This window comes from Euleptes europaea, chromosome 10 (genome assembly GCF_029931775.1).
Source record: "Euleptes europaea isolate rEulEur1 chromosome 10, rEulEur1.hap1, whole genome shotgun sequence".
Classification (NCBI taxonomy): Eukaryota; Metazoa; Chordata; class Lepidosauria; order Squamata; family Sphaerodactylidae; genus Euleptes; species Euleptes europaea.
The window spans coordinates 23065121-23089789 of record NC_079321.1 but is presented as its reverse complement, the minus strand read 5'-3'; the positions used below and the strand labels follow the sequence as shown (position 1 = coordinate 23089789).

Below are 24669 nucleotides of genomic sequence, written 5' to 3'. Positions count from 1 at the left end.
GAGCTCCAAGTGCAGAGTCGTGAGACCAGAGCTTCACCCTAATACTGTCAGATGCTTTCTCCTTGGATCTGAAAAAAGTCTTGTCACACCTAGGAGAAAAAACTTGATTCTACCGAAGCCAACAGTAACACTCTCATTATATACAACAAAGCTTAATATAGAGACTAAAATAACGTCTGCCTTTGCTTCCATTTATCTTGTGCTGAAATTGGGCTTGTCAGCATCCAAGGACCAACTGGGGATCTCCAGGGTACGAATCCCTATATAGGGATATCCAGTTGACATGCAGCGGGCTGGATACAGCCCCCCAAAGAGCCTATTTATGGTCTTAAAAGCTACCAGATTTTAATCAAGGTGAGGCAAAACAACAACAACAACCCAGTTTTACTTTTGAGGAAAAGAAGTAATATGCATCTGTGTGGGTTTCATCAATGATTGGCCACATGAGGGAATCTTTGGGGAGGGGCTGTGGCTCAGTGGTAAAGCATCTGCTTGGCATGCAGAAGGTCCCAGGTTCAATCCCTGGCATCTCCAGTTAAAGGGACTAGGCACATAGGTGATGTGAAAGACCCCTGCCTGAGACATCACGTCCTACTTGCTCCTTTTAATTTGAGATGTCAGGGATTGAAACCAGGACCTTCGGCATGCAAAGCAGAGGCTCTTCCACTGAGCCACAGCTCCTCCCCGGTGCTGCCCTAATCAGTAGGGTTGCCAACCTCCAGGTGGTGGCTAAAGATCTCCTGCTATTACAACAGAACTCCAGCTGATAGAGATCAGTTCATGCCCACATGGTGTAGGGGTTAAGAGTGGTGGTTTGGAGTGGTGGACTCTAATCTGGAGAACTGGGTTTGATTCCCCACTTCTCCACATGAGCAGCAGAGGCTAATCTGGTGAACTGGTTTGCTTTCCACACTTTTCCACATGAAGCCAACTGGGTGACCTTGGGCTCTCTCAGCCCAACCTACCTCACAGGGTGTCTGTTGTGGGGAGGGGAAGGTGATTGTAAGCCAGTTTGATTCTTCCTTAAGTGGTAGAGAAAGTCGGCATATAAAAACCAACTTTTCTTCTTCTTATGCCCACCAACCTGTCAAAGCAGTATGTTAGGTAAGAATCTTTAGGGTAAAAAAATGCATATTCCACTCACCAACACAGTTCATGTTGATCAGGTCTACAGAAGCCACGATCGTCGATTCGTCATGGAATTTCAGCGCTCGCAGCACTAAGCGCACCAGGGAACTTTTTACTATTTCTGGGAGAAGCGTCACCAGGTATATCGGCATGTAGAGAACATAACGAAGCTGGCAGAGCAAGGGTGTCATGAGCTTGCCTTGTGGGGACTGCGCCATGCGCTCTATGGTAGGGAACAGCATCATGCAGCGCAAGACCTGGAAAGACAAGAATGAGAAAGCTGTCAGCGCATGCGATAGAAGAAAGGTTTTACCCAATGAACCCCTTATTATTTAATGAGCAGGGCTGTTTTAACCCCCCCCCCCCCGGTTGCAAATTTCTGGGAAAGGCCCTGGAATTTATTCAACCATGTAAATTATATGATCATATCCGCATGGGTTCATTGGTTCCATTATTAGAGGACTGCCCCAGATCTCTGAGAAAACAATGTATAGCGCTCCTATCAGATACAATAGCTAACTTATCTGCTAGCATGGCCAGATTTGCTTGGTTAGCAATGGAAATAAGGCAAAGATTGCTTAAGTCTATACAGTAGCAGAGGAAATCAAACTAAGAGATAAAGGCCCCTCCCGAGGTGGAACTTCCAGTTCTAAACTGGAAGTGTGAGCGCGGCATGCACGTGCGCGTGCACATTTGCCCGCTGACCCTCAGGTGGTCGATGTGCAGAGGGGTCAATTGCTGGGGGTTTGCCCACCACTAGTGGGCACCTGGCAACTCTAGCTGGAGACCTGATCAGCAATCACTCATGCTGCCATGGTAGGGTTGCCTGGTCCCTCTTCGCTAGCGGCGGGAGGTTTTGGGGTGAAGCCTGAGGAGGGCAGGGTCTGGGGAGGGACTTCAATGCCATAGAGTCCAAGTGCCACAGCAGCTATTTTCTCCAGGTGAAATGATCTCTATTGCCTGGAGATCAGTTGTAAAAGCAGGAGATCTCCAGCTAGTACCTGGAGGTTGGCAATCACCATGGACAGGTAGCATGCATGTATGTGTGGCCTAGTTTCCTGTAAAAGAGCAATTAGGCAGGGAAACTGAAATGGATGGGCAGAGAGCATTTTGGTTTTTTTTAGAGGAGCATGGGAAGCCCTGCTTGTTATAGAGCTGAAACATATTTTGGCTGAGGGATGAGGGGAAATCACAAGCAAATTTTCCTAGCTCAGATTTCCACACAAAACGCACGGTTTATTATTTTTTCCCCTAATCCAGGTTCTTTTCAACATAAACAACGATAGAATATTGAAAACATGCAGCATCACAGTCTAAAAAGACAAGGGGGGGGGCAAAGGCATCAAATCGACAAATCAATTCTTAACATAATCGCCTTAAAAAGTGACCCACAAGAATTAACATGAGCTTTTAACATACACGCACACTTGCTTCCTGACAAAATTTCAAAAAGTGATTTCAAATTTATGCAAGTTTGCACATTTTCTAGTTTCCACAAAACTTTGGATTGAGCTTTAGCTTTCTGAGGCCTCTGGAGCTGCGGTCACAACTTCAGAATGGATGATTTAATCCAGCCTTTCTTCTGTATCAGTTCTCTTGCCCATTCCTCTAATGCTAGGTGGCACATTCTTGAAAGTAGCACTCCTTGTCTTATTTAATTATGACACTTAATGAGACTGGACTTTCAGCACAATGTTGCGCACTGTTTTGAGTTTGCTCCTTTACTTTTAGCCTATAAGGAAACCGCATAATTACAAAGCAGATGAGAGCAAAAGAAAAATGAATCCACCGACATGTATCCCTCTTGTAGGAATTTCAGAGCTCTGAGACTTACAACCACACTGCTGATTTTGAAGCAAGAAAACCCCGGTCTTGCTCTTTAAAGCCCAACATTTCTGAAATTCAGATCCATGATAAATACAGTTGCTAGGCCTTTGCCCTCAACCCCTGGGAACATTTGGGCAGCAGGGCAAGGAGAGGCGACGGGCTGACCAATATCAAAACATCAATTCTGAGTTTTACCTGGAAGTAGGGTTGCCAGGTCCCTCTTTGCCGCCGGCGGGAGGTTTTTGGGGCGGAGCCTGAGGGCGGGGTTTGGGGAGGGACTTCAATGCCATCGAGTCCAACTGCCAAAGCGGCCATTTTCTCCGGGTGAACTGATCTCTATTGGCTGGAGATCGGTTGCAATAGCAGGAGAACTCCAGCTAGTACCTGAAGGTTGGCAACCCTACCTGGACGTGATGTTCTGATGCTCTAGGAATTCCTCAAAACTCTATGGTAAATCCATAGCATTTTGGAGATTCCCTAAAGTTTTGTGACATCACTTCTGCCTTCCCCCCACCCCCCAGTGGCTCTATTGAGTGAGGTGGATATGGGAACATCAGTAAAAATACTCCCACTACGAATAAGTAGCAACTCTTAATAGTGAAATTATCTAGAAGTGCTGCTGAGTGAGGGGGTGGGCTTGCTAATGGTGAAGCTTTTATATGCGCAAACTCCCCTGCTTTTTGTGGCTACCCTTGTGCTCCTTTGGTGATCAGCACAGTGTTGGCCACTTTACTGTCACAGTGACTGATAAACACTTTCAAATAAAGTACTTATATAGAACCAGCATGGAGTAGCAGTTACCATACTTTATTAGGATCTTGGAGATCCACATCGGAGTCCCTACTCTGCCGGGTAAGCTCACTGGATTACCTTGGGCCAGTCACTGTCTCATCCTAGCCTACCTCAGAGATGCTGATTTGAGGATAAAATGAAGTAGCGGGGAAATGATGTTGTAAGCTGCTATGGGTTCTCATTGGGGAGGAAAATAGAGTAGAAATAGCTAAATAAATAAGTAGAGAATCTTGTTGTGATCTTTGTGTGTGTGTTAAGTGCTGTCAAGTCGCTTCCGACTCATGGCGACCCTATGAATGAAAGTCCTCCAAAATGTCCTATCTTTGACAGCCTTGCTCCGGTCTTGCAAATTGAGGGCCGTGGCTTCCTTTATTGAATCCATCCATCTCTTGTTGGGTCTTCCTCTTTTCCTGCTGCCCTCAACTTTTCCTAGCATGACTGTGATCTTTACAAGATTATAAGGTAGGTAAGGTATTGTTATTCCCTATTTTGGTGTGTGTGTGTGTGTGTGTGTGTGTGTGTGTGTGTGTGAGAGAGAGAGAGAGAGAGAGAGAGAGAGAGAGAGAGAGAGAGAGGAGACAATGGCTTGCTTTGGACTAACTAGTGAATTTATAGAAGAGGCAAGATTCAGAGCAAAGACTTCTCCTAACCCTTTTCCAAGAGTCAACATGGAAGGACACAAATCAGGATCTTCCTGATTTGAAGATAAGTCTCTTAGTCACTTACATGTTTTGAACCAAAGACCTCCTGACATGTAGGTCAATCTCTTAGTTACATTCTACATTCATCTTAAATAATATCAACAACAATAACAGTAATAATACTTAAACTTGATATATTTTACACACTGGCCTTTTATGCATGGCTGTTTCCCTCGTGGCCACTCCCCCCCCCACACTACTTTGGGGCTTTGTTTCTATTATGCATGCATTTTCCAATCTTCAGCAGTCACCTCGTTCTCCCCCCACGTTTTCTGCATGCTGACTAAACAGCATCCAGAAAATGGGCAGGGAGAGCGAGGTAACTTCTGAAGGTCAGAAAATGCATGCATAATCAAAACAAAGCCCCGAAGTAGTTTTGGGGGGGGGGGTGACCACAAGGGAAATAGCCATGCATAAAAGGCCATTGTTGATACATGACGTTCTAAATTGAGCGGGGGGCCCCAGGTTAATTCAAATTCCTCCTAATTTCAGGAGGCAGACTGCTAGGTAACTTGATTTTCATGAACAGCGACAAACAATCGGACAAATGAAAAACCAAACTGAAAACGTTCTGAACTTATGCCATATCACACTTTAGTACAGAAGTCTTTTCAAAGTTTTTCCTCAGTTAGCACAAAGTAGGAACATGATTATATTAGTAAGAACTCTGTACATCATCCAACACACATTTTGTGTTGGTTCTGGATAAAGAAAACTGCATTTTGGATGAAAACTATATTCTGGGCCTCTTTTTTCCCTTTCAAGACATCCAAGACATCCAACATCTGAAGTTGAGGAATGCAATACTGATATTGGATTACATGGTAGTTTTATTCCATTTCAGCTTCTGACTGCGGCCGGTTCTGTCCCATACTTGGGCACATCATGATCTACAGATGCAGTACTGGCACCCTGTTCCTGCCACTGGGAGAAATTACCAAAGCCATTCAAAGAAATGAAGGAAATAAAACCCCGGGATGCAATTCCAATGCTGTGTTTTAGTGCAAACATATTTCTCACGTCTGGAATTTTAGTTCACCCTTTCCAGAAATTTTGCACAGCTCACAGCAACTTATACCATAAAATCAGCTCTGAATGATAAAATTGAGGAACCGTTAAAATAGCACAATGGCATTTCTTAAGGTTGATGTCTCTCACCACAAGCCAAACGCGTTTCTGCCTATATGGCCTTCCTCAGTGGTCTATTTAAATCCTATATAAAACATGCACACACATAACAAATATATTTACATATACAAGCAATATACAACAATCTAGGCATGTAATAGGTTGTCTAAAAAATAGAATAATAATAGGTTAGCCATATAGGCCGAAATGCGTTTGGCTTGTGGCATCAACCTCAAGAAATGCCATTGAGCTATTTTAACGGTTTTTAAATAATTTTAATTCTTATCTAGTACTTCTAGATATATAATAGTATAGTACTATATTATTATAATATATTATTATACTATATTATTATATTAAATTCTAATAATATAGTACTATATACAGTACTCTCTTTGCCTATCAGTAGGGTTGCCAACCTCCAGGTACTAGCTGGAGATCTCCTGCTATTACAACTGATCTCCAGCCTATACAGATCAGTCCACCTGGAGAAAATGGCCACTTTGGCAATTGGACTCTATGGCATTGAAGTCCCTCCCCTCCCAAACCCCACCCTCCTCAGGCTCTGCCCCCAAAGCCTCCCGCTGGTGGCAAAGAGGGACCTGGCAACCCTATCTACCAGGCCTCAGCCCTCTCACCTTTATTTAAACTCTGCTTCCTAAAATAATTCTTTCTCATTTTTGTGAATTACCATTTAAACCAGGGGTGTCAAACACTTGGTCAGGCCGGGCTATTCCTCGCCAGCCCAGATCGAGGCGGGGGGGACAAATGCCTCGGCTGGCTCACCGGCCGGATAAGAGCTTTCAAAGGGCCGGATCTGGCCCATGGGCCTTATGTTCGACACCCCTGATTTAGACAGTCTGGAGACCTGAGCTATCGCAAAGACCACCTCCTCCCATAGGAAGCTACCCAAATATTCAAGTCAATGTCAGAAGCCATCTGAAAAGCAGGTGAGCATGTGTATTAAGGCATTCTCAGTTTGTGACGCCAGCACTATGGAATATCCTTATGAGGAAGACCTGCAAGGCCATGGCACTGGGGAAAAGGCCATAGCTCACTGACAGAGTATCTGCTTTGCATGCAGGGGGTCCCAGGTTCAATCCTTGCCATCTTCAGTTTAAAAGGATTAGGAAGTAGGTGACGTGAAAGACCTCCACCTGAAGACCCTGCAGAATCACTGCCAGTCTAGGTAGACAAGACTGACCTTGATAAGCCAAGGGTTTGATTCAGAATAAGGCAGCTTCATGTGCTCAGAAGCCTTTGATACAAATATGAGGGCATTCATTTCTGGCATGGCTTTCTTGCTGCTACTTTGTCAGTTTTTAAAAATTTTTTAAATTAATACTACTGCTTTAAATAAGTTTATAAATTGTTTCACTTGATTTTATATAATGTTCAGGATCTTTGGAGCCTTTTTCAGATGGAAAGGCAGAAATATGAGAAAAGGAGAAGGGGGGAGATGCAGGTAAGAAGCGTAATCAGTTTTCCTTCAAAAATGCGCCCATGTCATGCAATCTCTGCTCACTTGCAGTGTAGGCAGCTCTGCTCGCCTAAATTATTTGCATCACTCTACCAATTTATACCATCTGCTTGTGTTCTAACTGGGCTACATCTTACCAGCGTGGTGTAGTGGTTAAGAGCTATGGTTTGGAGAAATGGACTCTGATCTGGAGAACCGGGTTTGATTCCCCACTCCTCCACATGAGTGGCAGAGGCTAATCTGGTGAACAGGATTTGCTTCCCCACTCCTACACACGAAGCCAGCTGGGTGACCTTGGGTCAGTCTCTCTGCCTCACCTACCCCACAGGGTGTCTGTTGGGGGGAGGGGAAGGGAAGGTGATGGTAAGCCGGGTTGAGTCTCCCGTAAGTGGTAGAGAAAGTTGGAATAAAAAACCAACTCTTCTTCCTCTTCCTCCTCTTCCTAGATGAAAAGGCTCTTGGGAAAACTGGCAGGACCTTATTCTCCATCTTCCAACCTTATCTCACGGATGCTGATTTAGAGATAAAGGGGCTGAAATTTAGCTCTGCTGATGCCTGAGTTCACCGAGTTCACTCACATCAGCAGGACTCGGAGCTGACTCAAAAACTGCTTGTTAGCTCACATGGTGTCAGTAACGGGCTTCACGGTGGCTGAGGTTCACTGGCAATCCCAAGGAGCAAATTAACTTTGGGGCTTGTTTGATGTCACTGAATAACCTGCTCTGAATTATTGAGGTAGGTGGGTTGCACAAAAAGTTAATGTAATCACCCCCCAACTGAAAAAGAACACATGGCTTGGATTCCATCTCACGTATGTAACTTGCACTTCCCAATAAACTTCAGACTCTGATCAAATCAGCTGGCAGAAACAGGAAGCAATTTGTTATTTTTATAACCGATCCGTCAAGATGACCTCTGCATCCGAGTACAATTCGTGAAGCAGGGGGGCGCTGATCCGTATATTTTTTAAAAATTCTATGTCGTGTAAACTTAACAGCATAATTTAAAGCAAGAAGGCTGGGAGGAAACGCAACGGGGTGCTTCCATAAGCTCTCGTAATAGATTGTTGACTCTTTGAAGAAATTTATTGTTGTTTCTCTGTCAAAGATAACACTTAATTTTGATATATTTCCATTTTACCTCCTTGTTCATCTGCTGCCCTGGCAAAAGGAAAGTTGTTATCTGTCAGGTGAAACCTGCTGCAGATTTTTAAAGAGAACATAATGATGCATTTAATGGTAATTTATGATCCACTTTTGACTCAGAGTGTCACATTAATCACCATTCTGTTTAAAGCCTGCAGGAATAGGAAGGCAGAACGACTAGTATCAGGGAAATACAACCCTGCCTTTTCATCCCAGAGGCAAAAGGAAGGTGTTGTACACCTTAAAGCACTCTGTAACACGGCTCTTTTGTCAGGTTAAGACCATTCTGAGATGAAACCAAATTAAAAAATGATCAAGCCATAGCAGATAAAAAAGTTATGTCTCCAGTTAAAGGGACTAGGCAAGTAGGTGAGGTGAAAGACCTCAGCCTGAGACCCTGCAGAGCCGCTTCCGGTCTGAGAAGACAATACTGACTTTAATGGACCAAGGGTCTGATTCAGTAAAAGGCAGCTTCATGTGTTCAAGGTCTATGGGCTAATTCATGCCCAGCTGTGGCATTCAAAAACAAGTGATGCTCTCTGCTATACATAGGAAATGTGATCTGTTATTCAGGAATCTATGCCCCTTCCTGAAACCCAGCCTAGTTGATCTACCTGCTATGATAAGGGGTGGGGGGAAGATAGGTTGTCTGGGTAAGTTCAGTGCATTTGGAGTTGCGCAGGTAAGAGTCAGCTACATTTTATATTCAACGACTTGGATCCACCACAGCTTTTCCACTGAGGAATGCAACTCCACCCTTCCACCACAGCCCAAATTGCCCCCTGAAATGCCATTTATGGGAGTCCCCTATCTCCTAGGAGCAACATTTTAAGGAGCATTTGGGGCTGCATGGCGAGGGGGGAGCAAGAAAGTTCCACTCTGCTGGTGGAACTCCTGTCCATGGAAACGCTCTGGGGGATTCAACCCTCTATGTGTGGGGCCTCTCCCCCACATCTCACTGAACATAAAACATATGAGTACGGCCATGTGTGAGCTAGCTTTGAACATGTGGCAGATATTGCGAAGATTTTAAAAAATATGTTAATTTTTTCTTTCTTTCTTTCATCAGCAGCTGGAGTCAAATCAACAATGAGATTACTGGCAAAAAGTGCTGTCTCTCTCTCGTTACAGGACTCTTTTGTTACTTAGACTATAAATTACTTGTAGTGAGTGCCTTCTCTATTGTGTATGGTATGCAAAACCAGCAGATTGGTGTCTCCATATAAATAATATCACCACCCTTCCGTAAGTCAGAAAAGTCACGTTTGCACCAGGGTTCACATGCTAGGCTACCAAGACATGTTTATAAACAAATCAGCCAAACTCTGCTTCGCCAGTGAGTGATTTACACGTAAATGTGTTCAGAACATTTTCATCCAACTAAAGAAATACTGTTTGTTTTTTACAAAGCAACCAGCGATTTCCATAAAATGAGAAATATTTACTACTGTTAACACAAGCCATGCCACTTAACAAAAAGTTCAGCTGTTAGTAATTCTCAATCATCCAATTGTTCTTCTTATGATTCCAAAAGGCACAGCCATTTGAGTTCCTTTCTACCCCAGTCTTTGTACAGCATGTAAAACTTGCATTACCTCTCTTGGGATAGCCTGAGAACATACACACCTGTGATTCAGTGGTCCTTTGACACTACATTTGCTACTCTGTGGTACTGAACTTGAAAGAAAAAATATTTGGCATCAAACCAACTCTCCTGGAATCTGACAGAAAGCCTGAAAACTTTCAATTCCAATTTCAATATTAACTTTAAATGATTATGATTTATTTCACAGGAGAAACAAATATTTCATTGGAAAGGTCTTCATACAAGCCTCCAATGTATTTTCTAACTAAAGCTCATGAAGACAGGCTGTGTTTTTGGAATTTACACATTATTTATTACCTAGTTTTACTCAGATTGTAGAAGTCGGTGATGGGGAAGTTACATATACACAAATTAAAGGTAACTGCCTCAATCCAAAATGCCACATAAATTTGCTCAAAACTGGAGACACAAGGTTGGATCCTGAGAACTGAAAGTGGAGTTACACTCCTGGATTGAATCTTTCCTGTTGCAGTTCCTTGCATTCCTGCAAAGCTACACCTGAACCCTGGAGGATCTTGAAAATGGAGTGGGATGTGGGGTATCTGCAGAAAGTGGACCCCTCCCCTTAGCAGGGGTGGGAAGCCTCCGCCTCCTCTCACAAGGGCTAGTTTGACTCCAACCCACCATTTGCCAAAGGAAATTATCCTGTGGAATTGGGGAGGGGCAGTGGCTCAGTGGCAGAGCATGTGCTTGGCATGCAGAAGGTCCCAGGCTCAATCCCCGGCATCTCCAGTTAAAGGGACTAGGCAAGTAGGTGATGGGAAAGATCTCCACCTGAGACTCTGGAGAGCGGCTGCTGGTCTGAGTAGACAATACTGACTTTGATGGACCAAGGGTCTGATTCAGTATAAGGCAGCTCCATGTGTTCAATCCTATTCTGATTATAGGTGCTGAAATTACCACTTGAGAATCTGAGCCTCTTAAATAAAGCACTGAAGGAAAGACTCTCCACCAAGAAGATTAATTAGGACTGTGGGAAAAGACAATTCTCTTCTTTAAATTTAAAGATGATCAGGACATTGCAGGACGTATACATTTCTTGCCTGATTAACAGAATTTGCTAATCATTAGAATCTCCGTTGATTGTTTCCTGCAAGCTAGTGTATGTAATTTTACTGTGCAACTGAAGTTGATTCATGTATTCCCAACCAGGATATACACCGGTGCCAAAAACATGGAAAATAATTCATTTGCTTTCCTCTTTAATCACTTTCATTGAAGCCGACCACGATTTAGCTGAATCACCCTGAATTTTGGAACGGATATTTGTCTGTGGGAGTGTCCTTTCCTAAGCAAGGACTTCTCGGATCTATGGGTCGGGTAGCTTAAGGACCCTAAGCCATGAGAATGTGCAGTCCCATACACCAGTGAATGCTGCTTCAACTAAATGAGATGGCCAGCGTTCACCAGTGTATGTGACAAATGAGGAACAGACAAACAAATGCTGACCTTTGCAAAATTCATCTGAGATTGTGAACACTCACTTGAACGTATCAACATTAATCAAGTATTGGACATTCATGTTAACACAGGCGCACATTTCAAAATCATCAGAGTGGAAGGAAACACTTTATGAATTTGCTTTAATGGCCAAGCTCACCAGTCAAGTAAACATGAAACCTTTTGATTTCTTTCAAGAGAGATGGAAGCCGTTTTACCAATATTATTGATTTTACTATGTTTATCTTAAAACGATATTACAGCTTATAGAAATAAACAATAAGTCATATTCTAAATTATATTGTAAATACCCACTTGCTTAGGTTAGGTCGCATTATGTTCAGTATAATCCAATTTGGGTAATAATCGAGTTTGTGTATTAAGAAGAGAAGAAATGAAGACATGAAGAGAAGAAAAGAAGATAGGAGAAGGAACACTGAAAATATCTGATACTATTTTTAATAGGTAGTTTTTATTGTATTAGTGAGTCTACTGTAATATATTTTGGGTGCCACGGAAGAAAAAGAAAAGTATGTATTGTATATTATTTCTCAAATTTTCCCCTTCCCCTTTCTTTATCCTATCTGTAATATTTTAACAATAAAATAATAATAATAAAAAATAACAACATAGGCGCACATTTTAAAACAGGTTTTAAAAATCATGGGTTTGGGGGTGGGGAGGTTGGCCATTATGGGAGAAAGTGAGTGTGTGTTTTTAAATGGCCATTAAGCAAAGTTTGCTTTTCCATCCCAGAGGCCTATGTCACTGGTATGTTTAATGGCCAGCAACACATTTTGCATTTGGTCAGTGTTTGCAGACACGGTCGATAGGATACAGATAGGCAGCTCTCAGAAGAATTTGCCAGTAACAGTCACTGCATTCCTTTTTCCCCCTGCAGTGAAATTTCACCTTTCATTGAAATGTTGTGCTTCAATAAATGCCAAAGAAACTCTTCAAGGTTCCAACTTGAGCACCTGTGGCAAGATCTTTAATACCCTTTTCCTTAAGGAAAAGCAAACATGTCCTTTTCACAATGCAATAAAATGCAATGTTCTAAATGCTTCTGCACATATGGGAGCCCGGAGAGGAAGGTAATGGTAACACAGAAAGAGAGAAGTATCTGATGCTGAAACAAGAGAGAATTCTCTGGTAATTGGAACTGCTAAGAGATTTCCCTTTGGTTGGTGGTTTTCAAACATGCTGCCTTCATACTTTCAGGAACCCTTTCCACGTGGACTTGCCTGATGTTGAACCCCTAGAAATCACAAAGGTGTCTTTTAGGACACATGCTCAATTGTACACTGGCAAAGAAGAAGAAGAGTTGGTTTTTATACCCTGATTTTCTCAACCTTATGGAGTCTCAAACAGGCAAACCTTCCCTTCCTCTCCCTACAATAAACACTTTGTGAGGTAGGTGGGGTTTATTTATTTATTTATTGTTTCAATTTAATACCCCCCTCTCCCCGGCTGAGACCGGGCTCAGAGCGGCTTACAGGGCAATAATAACCCATTTAATCAATAAAACCATTTAAAACAGCATTTAAAATAGGGTTGACAGAGTTCGGAGAGAACTGTGATTGGCCCAAGGTCACCCAGCTGGCTTCATGTGGAGGATTGGGGAAACCAACCCAGTTCACCAGATTAGAGTCCACCGCTCATGTGGAAGAGTGGGGAATCAACCCCAGTTCTCCAGATCAGAGTCCACCACTCCAAACCGCCGCTCTTAACCACTACACCATGCTGGCTCTTCTGCTTCTGGGATAATATTTAAGTTTATATCAGGCAGGGACTGCTACCATTCTTATCTTGTCTATGTGTCTACTTTTTAAAAAACTAGAATTCATATTGTCTACTGATAATGCTTAAAACTGGTAAAGCAAGAGGGTTTACTCAGGATCTCGTCACGCAGGGGGGTCAAACATAAGGCCCGTGGGCTGGATCTGACCCCTTGAGAGCTCTTATCCAGCCCGCAAGCAAGCTGAGGCAGCAGCCACCACCCCTTGATTTGGGCTGGCGAGGCATGGCCCGGCCTGACCAAGTAATATTTATGTCATATCCGAACCTCGTAACAATTGAGTTTGACACCCCTGTTGTAATGCATAAGTGATAAGTGATCCTATTCTTGCTTAATAACAAACACCTTGGTCAGATCTTGTCAAAAGTCCTAGGCCAGCATCCCTTGCAAGAATTCTAGCAGCCAGCAGCTCTAGGTCACCTCTTCTAGAGATTTTTTAAGTCCTACATCCATAGATAGTAGTTAGCCTATTGCAAAGTTTTGAGAAGACCAATCCAAACTATATAGTACTGCACTGAGAATCTATACAGCAAAATTACTTGACCATGGAAGCTAGGTAACATATTAGCTCCCATTTCCTATATATATATTGGAATATATATTGAATAAATGGCTAAAAATCTTTGATTACACTGCTTGACTTGTCCAAGTTGGCTCAGAGCCCTGCGCACTTGCAAAAGCTTCCGCGCTATGGTACACACACACACGTGTGTGTGTGCGTGTGTGTAAATAACTTTTGTAAAATATCTTAAAACTTCTCTTAAACCAAAGGAAAAAATGAAGTTTTTGACAAATCTCTATCTTATAGTTGTCTTTCTTCTAGGAAGTAGAACTGCACATTTTTATGGTCACCCTCCTTCTTTATGAATTCCTACTTCATCCAGAGCTTTCAACCTACCGACAAATGGCTCAGGGGAAGCTTTCCTTACATCTTCCACCTGAGGACGTCTGCCCAGTTAAATCAACAACTTGAATGAATGGCTAAAAATCTTTGATTACACTGCTTGACTTGTCCAAGTTGGCTCAGAGCCCTGCGCACTTGCAAAAGCTTCTGCGCTATGATACAGAATAAGATAAGCCTTGCCATGCAAGCTAACAGTAAAAACTCATGGGGACTTCCCCATTTTTCTGTAGCTGCAATTGTGCTGAGCAGGAAGCATATCTGAATTTGCAATAGAGAGATGTCATATTTCTCACACGCTGTATATCACCACTACAGATTTTTTAGAATAATAATACAATCGGCCTTTGGTGTCTCACAATAAGAAAACAATAGACGAGTCTGTATCTTACAAGTGTGAGGCTGAAACGATGACTGTCTACAAAGTTTGCATTGTTCTTCTTCAGCAAGGCTGTCACTTATGGGTCAAACCAGAGCAAACTCAAGTACAGCTGAGGGAAAGAGGAGGTAGTCAAACACGGGTCAGTTGCGCCTCTAGAGATGATAAAAGCATAGCGACGTGGATTGCACAGCATAAAGAATTGTCTCTGCTGTCTTGTACTTTCCACATCTTCTAAGCTCCCAGCTGGAGATATGGCAGGAATGGTTGTTTGTGGTTACTGACCTTTTGGGCTTTTTGCCTGGTGTCAAAGATGTTTCTGCTTCCAAACAATTAAAAGAGGCTATGTCTCAGGATGGAAGTTGAGAGTAAGTAAAGCAATTAAATGATGCCTTCATGTGAATAATAAAGAGCAGGTCAACTGTTTTCAAACAGTGCTCCTGGGATCTCTGAGCCTCCCTGGGAATTTACTATGGTTCCAGTAGCTAGATTCAGGTCTAGTAGTACCTGAGAGACCAACAAGATTTTTGAGGTATAAGTTTTCGAGAGTCAATCCCTTCTGACTGGGATATAAGGACTTGGAGATGTCCATTCCAACTAGTATCTGGTGAAAGGAGTGTTGACTCTCAAAAGTGTGTGTGTGTAAAGTGCCATTAAGTTGATTCTGACTTATGGTTACCTTATGAATTAATGTCCTCCAAAACATCCTATCATTAACAGCTTGCTCACGTCTTACAAACTGAGGGTTATGTTTTCCTTTATAGAGTCAATCCATGTTGGTCTCTAAAGTGCTACTGGGCTCGAATCTAGCTTTTCTACTGCAGACCAACATGGCTACCCTCTGAAACTACCTTCAAGTAAGTGGCAGGCAAGCAATGTACCCACCACTACTGATCTCCTCCTCCAATGGAGGAGAAGCAGGACATGGTTAGATGTTTTCTATGGAACACTCAGTTTGCATGTGGCTATGAAGAAAAGACCTGGCCTTGGAGCCACCTGAATTGATTGCAGAAAATGCGGGGGAGGGGCTGTGGCTCAGTGGTAGAGTATCTGCTTGGCATGCAGAAGGTCCCAGGTTCAATCCCCGGCATCTCCAGTTAAAGGGACTTGTGAAGTAGGTGATGTGAAAGACCTCTACCTGAGACTCTGGAGAGACGATGCCGGTCTGAGCAGACAATTCTGACTCTGATGGACCAAGGGTCTGATTCATACCCAATACAATACTTAGGAATTTCCAAGGAAGGTATGGCTTCCTTGACAAGGTAAGTCCCTGTTGAAAAAGTACACTGTAGGCAGCATGTCTGAAAACCACTGTAATTGGTAAAGTGAAGGCAATGGGTTGGATCCAACTAGCTGGTGAAAAAGGAAGGAAGTTACCCCCCCCCTTTTAATGCCAAAAAAAGCCTATGCTGGAGATCATGGGACCTAAACATACAAAAGCCAAAATGGACAGTTACTATAGTAAGGAGTAGAATCTGAGTGGAAAAGGCATAATTCCCCCCCCCCCCATTTGCTTCCCATCTTCAGAGTTTCACTTAGTGGTTCCAAACAGGTAGCTATGTTACTCCATTGCAGCAAAAATAAGGTGACACCTTAACAATTTTTTTCTTTTGACACCTTAACAAATTTTTATTCTAGCACAAGCTTAGAGACTCCTTCTTCAGATGCACTGAGCTGATCCTCGCTATGCAGCAATTTTAGTTAGGGGAAAAAAAACAAGCGGCACAATCGCGTAGTTACGATCCACTCATTGCATCTAAAAAAGCGGCCTCGAGTCCAAAAAAGCTTATGCTTGAATAAAATTGTCAGCCTTTAAAGTGCCACAAGACTCCTGTTTATTTAATCCAGTGGCTGAAGACCTACTTGCAGCTGTTGGCAATTTCCATTACTTTCAGTTAAACAAACTGCAGCCTTGTTTATTTGACTGATTTCAAGATCAACAAAAACATATTTGGATGGTCACAGCTTGATACAGAAACACCAACAGAAACACCAACACGGAGAACACACAGCTGAGATACTCAACTACTCAACTACTGTTCACCTAAAAAGCCCAAGTAAAACAGTTGTGAGCTATGTTCAGAAGTGAAATTTCTACTGTGCAAACAGGAACACCGTGGCTTGCAGTGGGTGCCAAAACATATGCTAGTCATGTGGATTTATCTAGTCATGTACATGACTTAACGCATAGAGGCGTACACTCCAACAGACCAAAGGAGGCAAAATTCCATGTATAAAGCTAACATTCAAACCTACTTGTAGCGGTAGCTGGAATCAAGGTTAATGCATACCAAAGAAAAACATATCGGCCTTTTATGCATTGCTGGTTCCTTTGCTGTCACCCCTCCGACGACTTTGGGTCTTTGTATTGATTTTATGCATGCTGTTTCCGACCGTCAGAGGTTGCCTCGCTCTCCCCCTGCGTTTCTCCGCGTTTTGCCCGCGTTTTCAAATTCAAGATAAAACAGTTTTCTGAAAACAGCCAAAACGTGGGGAAACACAGAGGAGAGCAAGGCGACCTCTGACGGCTGGAAACAGCAGGGACAATCAACACAAAGACCCAAAGTCGTCGAAGGGGTGACGGCGAGGGAAACAGCCATGCATAAAAGGCCATTGTTAAACACACACACACTTTGAAAGAGATGTCAAAAGAACCACAAACAGGGCACCATCAGTCTAGCTTTTAACTTCTTTCAGTCTTTGCAAGGTATTAAGCCAAGTTATTTGCAGTCCCTTGTGCCATGTGCCTGACGTATCTGACGATCTTCCTCCATAACTACAGAATTTGGCTAACTAAATCAAATTTTATGTGTGTATTAATCACACTAATTCATCCCTCATGGAAACCTGACATTTATTTTGCGAATGCTTTAAAGAATCTACCTGACAATATAAAATAGTAAGGGGCATCACATCCACAGGTCTTAATGAAAAAAGTTTACTTTTTTTGGTTTGTTTGCTCAAGGGAGACATTTCTCCCTCGTGCCACAATTGAAATGGAAAATAATAAAATAAATAAATGTGAGAAAGGAGCCTTGCTGTCCTCTGGGCCACCTTATTTTTCCAGCCAAGAGTATGAATCCCTTTGTAGGAAAGATGCAAATACATAATGGAAGCTTTGTTTCTAATACATGAATAAGAGATTCGAAACAGCTTCTTCACAAAGCACACTGCGAACAGAGCGAAAAATTATACGTCTGTTCTGACACTGTGTAGACACTATTTTTGCGACACAGGAATTAATTCCCTTGAGTTGGAAACACTGACACAAAAACATCCCTCAACAACATCTCGGAGGTGGTCAATCAGACCTGAAAAAAGCCACCGGCCTGCTTACGGCAAGTAAGAATTGCCTCCATACAGTGAGGTTCTTTTGTTTCTTTCTTTGTGATGTGACACATGGGACTAACATTGGTAGATGGGCCAGCTACTGTTTATGGCCTTCTTCACAAGCTTGAGTTTCAGAGTCCTTTGTTACATCTCACGTGTTTCACACGGTACGGAGACTCATCTCAAAAGACAGGAAGCAAGCATCCTCTCATTTATTTATTTATTTATTCTTTATATTTGTACCCCACACTAGCAGAGCTCAGGGTGGCTCCTGGCAGCCTGATTGTGAACCTCTGCTTACAAAAGATTCTGTGGGAATGGTAACACATGCAGAGGCTTCCATCTTGTACCAGTAGGGTTGCCAGCTCCAGGTTGGGAAATACCTGGAGATTTTGGGGGTAGAGCCTGAGAAGGGCGGGGTTTGGGGAGGGTAAGGTATAATGCTATAGCGTCCACCTTCCAAAGCAGCCATTTTCTCCAGGTGAACTGATCGCTTTTTCCTGGAGGTCAGATGTAATAGCAGGAGATCTCCAGCCACTACCTGGAGGTTGGCAACCCTACGTACCAGGCCTTTAGAGCCAATCCCTGGTAAGGCCCAGGGTTGCCAGCTTCAGGTTGGGAAACTCTTAGAGATTTAGGGGTGGAGCCTGGGAAGGAAAGGGACCTCAGTGGGGTCCATCCCCATAGAGTCCATCCTCCAGAGCATGCATTGTTTCCAGGGGAACTGATCTTTGTAGTCTAGATATGAGGGGATCCCCAAGTCCCACCTGGAAAATGGCATCCTCAGTAAGGCCCCTTCTGTGGAAAGGGGACAGACCAACTGTCATAACACGACTGATGATGTAGCAATATTTAGAATGTCTCTCTGTGCCAGAGGAGGAGGAGAAGAAGAGTTGGTTTTTATATGCCAACTTTCTCAACTTTTTAAAGAATCATACCAGCTTACACTCACCTTTCCTTCCTCTCCCCACAACAGACACCTTGTGAGGTAGGTGGGACTGAGAGAGTTTGAGAGAACTGTAACTGGCCCAAGGTCAGTCAGCAGGCTTCATGTGTAGGAGTGGGGAAACCAACCCGGGTTACCAGATTAGAGTCCGTTGCTCATGTGTAGGAGTGGGAAATCAAACCCAGTTCTCCAGATTAGAGTCTACCGCTCCTAACCACTACACCACACTGGCTCTCAATAACACATGCAGAGGCTTCCATCTTGTACCAAGCCTTTAGCGCCAATCCAGGGTAAGGCCTAGGGTTGCCAGCTTCAGATTGGGAAACTCTTAGAGATGTGCGAGTGTAGCCTGGGGAAAACAGGGACCTCAGTGGGGTACAATGCCATAGAGTCCATCCTCCAAAGCATGCATTGTCTCCAGGGAAACTGATCATTGTAGTAACTCCGGGGGATTCCCCAGGTCCCACCTGGAGGCTAGCATCCATGGAAGGGGGACAGACCAACAGTTATGACACGTCTGATGATGTAGCAAGATTTAGAAAGCCTCTCTGCACCAGTAAAGCTAAAATTGGTTTGCTTTACCCCAAATGCAAGGGCGCAGAATGTATTTCCTTATCCTTGTGTGGACCACTGTGTCTTTAGCAAGAGTTAACAAAGAGAGAGATACAATGGAAATCCCAAAGGGGAGTTTGCAACAAGAACTTTTGCTCAGTGCAGTTATGAGCTTAATTCATACATCTGAAATTTCATCAATTATCCCCACAGTCTTCTAACTTGGTGTATTCAGGGACTCTGTTCCTTATTTTGCATACATTTCTGCCACGGAACCTTGAATGTTACAGAAGATGGTGGAACTGGGGGTATACAGTTGATTCGTACAGAACACCGGTCAGATCTACTGGGTCTCATTATTGGCTCATGAGAACTGGAAGTGTACACTGAACCTCTGTCGTGGCAAAACTTGGCAAGGAAACAACTGACAGTGGTGAGCAATCTTTCTTAGTTGTCTTCCGTTACCGACTGAACTCCTCAATAAACTTACAAACGGCTCCTAGGAATTTAGTTTCAAAATCCCAAGAAGTATTTTCAAACTTTCCGATATTCCAATGCGCACAATAGGCTTTTCTATTCACTTCCACAGATAAGGACATCTCCTGGGTGCAAATAAGAGGTTTGGGGTTTCTACCCTTGCAGCAGATTGCTGTGTCAGGATAAGAAACCATGAGTGCAAGGAGTCCCTGTCACTGGCTGTATAAACGCAAACCTATGTAATGTGCTTTTCTATAGTCAACCGTGGAAAACCTCCAGTTGTGTATGTGGGCCGGAATTGCTGGATCATAGCCAGAATGGACATTGTGTTTATAAAGCTCACACAGCTGGATAAAATTTCCCTGTATAACCAACATTTTGGTAACTATGTAGAATTGGTGGGATTTTTTTTTTTTTTTAAACACACAACTTTTTGGAGTAAGGATTTTTTAAAATTTATTCTAAAAAAACTCAACCTGGATTGAAATATAATTTACTGAGAAAAGTGTGTATTTTTTTGACTGAGAAGAAAATGTCCACTCAAAGTGGGCAATATCATTCTGTGGAATGTGGGGAAACCACCAGAATTTGCCATGGTATGATCATGTCAACCAGGAAGGCTTTGTTGCTATTATGATTTTTAAAAGTATACACGGTTTAAGATTAGAAGGGAGTCATAGTGAAAAAGGGGAAGAATGGTAGTTTATTGGCTGGAAGATGGGCAGAGAGAAGCTTATGTTGGAATGTGGTGTCACAGTTACACACCATAAAGCTTTCAATTGCTCCCATTACGAATGTCCAAAACAGAAAGAAAATCAACTACCACTTTCCAGGAGACATTCTTTCCATTTTCATTTCGAAAATACACGGTGGGGTTTAATTTCCCCCTCTCCGTGTAGCACTCCCTCGGGATCGTTGTCTTGAATGTTTAAAAGATATCTAGAAAGGGGATATGTTGGCAGGACACACGCAAACTATTCTGGAAGAGTGACTTCTTCTGCTGGACCTACAGGCTCTCTGGTGATTCCCAGGGAGAAGGACGCACAATATAGTTCTGCTAGAAGAAATATTTACGGGTCAGTTCTCTCTTTCAGCATTTTGAGCATGCATCCACACGCAGGCGAGGGCATAAGGAACAGAGCGTTAATGATGTGACTTCTTAGGATTGCCAGCTCCAGGTTGGGAAATACCTGGAGATTTTGAGGGTGGAGCCTGAGGAGGGCAGGGTTTAGGGGGGCTTCAAATAGAGTCCACCTTCCAAAGCAGCTGCTTTCTCCAGGTGAACTGATCTCAGTTGCCTGGAAGATCTATAGGGTGCCTGGGGACACAGGCCGCTGGTTATAGATGCCTGAGGACAAGGTCACTGGTTATGGGATGCCTGAGGACACAGAAGCCTGAGGACACAGGCCACTGGTTATGGGAAGCTGCCCTCGAGACATCCTTTTGGGCAGGGCTTAGTAGGGCTCAAACCCTCCGTTTTGCTTTCAATGGCTCGGTTCAGAAATAAAACACAGAACTATGGTTTATTGTAACTACTGCAACCTGGCTTGCCTTGTCAAGTGCTGGTTTCATTGCCTCTGCTCATTCCTCGGTCTTCCTGCAGAGACCCGGTCGGTATCCTAGGCTGCAATGCAATGAGGGATGCATGACATTAAAGCGGTCACCTGTTTTCCTTTTTGGTTTGTGGACCTCACAGAAGCCCAGCAATACCCAAAAGCTAGAATCTCAGGGGTATTAGCAAATTAGATCATAGAATCACAGAGTTGGAAGGGATCACCAGGGTCATCTAGTCCAACCCCCTGAACAATGCAGGAAACTCACCACCACCTCCCCACCACCACCCCCAGTGACCCTACTCCATGCCCAGAAGGTGGCCAAGATGCTTTCCCTCTCATCATCTGCTTAAGGTCATAGAATAAGCATAGCTGACAGATGGCTATCTAACTTCTTCTTAAAAACCTCCAGGGAAGGAGAGCTTACCACCTCCCGAGGAAACCTGTTCCACTAAGAAACCACTCTGTTAGAAAATTCTTCCTGATGTCTAGACGGAAACTATTTTGATTTAATTTCAATTTGTTGGTTCTGGTCCGACCTTCTGGGGCAACAGAAAACAACTCAGCACCATCCTCTATATGACAGCCCTTCAAGTACTTGAAGATGGTTATCATATCCCCTCTCACTCTTCTCCTCTTCAGGCTAAACATACCCAGTTCCTTCAACCTTTCCTCATAGGACTTGGTCTCCAGACCCCTCACCATCTTTGTTGCCCTCCGCTGGAAACGTTCCAGCTTGTCTGCATCTTTTTAAAATTGCTGTGCCCAAAACCGAACACAATACTTTAGGTGAGGTCTAACCAGAGCAGAGTTTAGCGATACCATCACTTTGCGTGATCTGGACACTATAGATTGTTTTTCTCGATCTGAGAGGACCAGATAAACAAACAGGAGCTGCAACAGAAATTTTGCAAGGGTGGGGAATGGAGAGCTGTGGCAGGTACCTCTGGCAAGCACCTGAAGGAAGGACAGGGGCACGGGGCCAGCAGTAAAGCAACGGGCAAGCCCATAGGACATGTCTGGCTGACATCCATGACACCGGATGCAGCTGGTTGGCTGCCTCCGTGGTGGTGAAGGACGGGGGCATGCCATTGGGACCCTGGGGTCTCCAGGCAATGGGCAGGGAGACCCTGTATGCTAATTACCCCAGGTGGGGACCGCTGCTGGGGAGGGATTTACAGGTGGTTGTGTGCAGGAGCTGGGATGTGGAGCTGGAGGCAAAGTCCAGCATGGGTGGGAGATTGGAGGGCGGCAGCCATGCTGAGGTGATGACAGGGCCAGGGAGTGAGGGAACTGCCCTGGGCACGAGGCTGGTGGGCACGTGGGACAAGAAAGAGAAAAGGTAATGGCTAATACTCTCCACAGCTCCATGGAATGATGGAGCCTTACCCAATCCCTAGCCTCCTGAGGGCTCCAAGGTTGCCCGTGCCCCACCTCAGCCCAGTGGTGATGGCCCAGACCACAAAAGCAAAAGGTGCTTGGGCAAGGATAACTGAATTCTCAATTCCATCCTTGACCAACTTCTTTCATTTACTGATAAAGCGTGCCGGTCAGAGATGAGTATTTAAAAACGCCTACGTCCACGTTGTAGACTAAAGACAAAAGACATGCATATTTTGCGAGCAGGACTGTTGGAATAGAGTGGGAGGCAAGAAGGAGATTGTTTTGTGATGCAGAAGGATTGTGGGCTCAGCCATTAGGAAAAGGCACTCTCTGCATGCTCAGAGGTGGAGGGTGAGAAGAACTCGCATAATTATGACCTGGAGATGGGAGTGGTGGTGTGAAAAATAATTTTTTTTGTGAAGAGTGAAAAAACATAAGGACAGAATGTAAGAGAAATGCTGGGGCCTTAACCTCTTTGCAAGATCTGCCCCCACTCTGTAAGTCCTGCTACTTAATTCTAAGGGTGCTCCCACAAATCACTGGATATTGTGCTTTTGCAACTGGATGGGACAAACCCAATCAGTTATGAATGATTGCTGTAGTGAAAGAATAGGGCAATAGAGCTCCATCTTTTACTAGGAAGCAGCCTAAGTGTATGTGGTGGAGATATGCTGCAGTTGGCTAGTGGTATGTGAAAGACACTGTGCATATGTTCAGAAGCACTCTGTTCCATAATTTTAAGTGGGTGTGGAGAGGAAATCTGCAGATGCTTAATGGTGAGGGGAAAGCACTCTGCGTACGGTCAGAGGCACATTGATTATTTTCTGCTTTTAAAAAATTCTTCCACGGACTCACTGACTATGCTAATTACTTATAGTTGTCCTTCTTATCTATATAATGGGGGCCAATGCCCATAAATGATATAAATACCATTTGTCATTGCTAAAGGCAACATTGATTCCTGATTTTAAGAAAAAGAAATCGGCAGGAAGCATGAGACGAGCACGTATCAGCCAAGGAAACCACCTTGTGCTTTGGAAAAGCTGCTCTCAGTTAAGTGTAAGCTTTTATTTTCCCTCTCCAGGATAGAACAGCTAGATGGGAAACGTTGTTCTCTGAATGAAAAACAGCTTCCTTATGTGCCTGATTGAACTTAATCTCTGCTTATCCTTCTGCTCCTCAGCGCTGCACATTAAAATGGCGTGACTGTATCCACGTAACTTACAGTTAGTTATCTGCTTTGGTAGACTTTCAGAAGCTATTCTATCTAAATGCATCTTTTCTTAAAATGTATGATATGTGCCCTATTCTTGTTCCTCTTTCATTTATTTATTTTTTAAAAAATTATATACCACTTCTCAGCCTAATGACCTCCTGATGAAGTTTTCAAGAAAATGGTCTTCAGATTGAAAACAAATCGATAAATGACAATACCTCACAAGCGGCAGCTAAAAATCAACTTCACATTTAAATATTTAAAATCAACCCCAAAATACATTAACCTTAGGGCTTACAGCTCTGGGCAGGGAAATACCTGGAGATTTTGGGGGCAGGGCCTGAGGAGGGCGGGGTTTTGGGGGGGAAGTATAATGCTACAATGTAAACACTACAATGGCAAGAATCATAGAATCATAGAGTTGGAAGGGACCACCAGGGTCATCTGGTCCAACAATGCAGGAAATTCACCACCAGGGTCATCTGGTCCAACAATGCAGGAAATTCACAACTACCTCCCCCCCCCACACACACAGTGACCCCTACTCAATGTCCAGAAGATGGCCAAGATGCCCTCCCTCTCATGAGCTGCTTCAGTATGCATGGGCAACTGATTAGTTTGAAAGGATTTTGCAATCTGACATCACATAGATCAGGTCTTTAGGCATTTGCTTTCCTCCTTTTCACTAGTGTTTTCAAAATACAGACAGAAAGATATAACTCTGGGCTTGATTTCCTTTCTTTTGAGGATTAGTTAATCAACAGTGTTGCTGATTTTGTAATATCCTGGTTTTGTAGTACAAACTCAGCCAACTGCAGGCTTTCCTTTTTCCTTTCTACATAGAACCCTTGTGTTCTTCATCACCCCAGCCCCCCTTGATCAACAAG

The 24669-nt window shown here is 43.6% G+C and overlaps 1 protein-coding gene across 1 annotated transcript in view; it reads right to left on the bottom strand.

The window, feature by feature from the left end:
• LDAH (lipid droplet associated hydrolase) overlaps window positions 1–24669 on the bottom strand; it is a 115005-nt gene that overhangs the window by 34403 nt on the left and 55933 nt on the right. The window contains exon 5 of the mRNA XM_056856759.1: window positions 1145–1385. Within this exon, the coding sequence (XP_056712737.1) occupies window positions 1145–1385 (241 nt within the window). The remainder of the gene's footprint in view (window positions 1–1144; window positions 1386–24669) is intronic.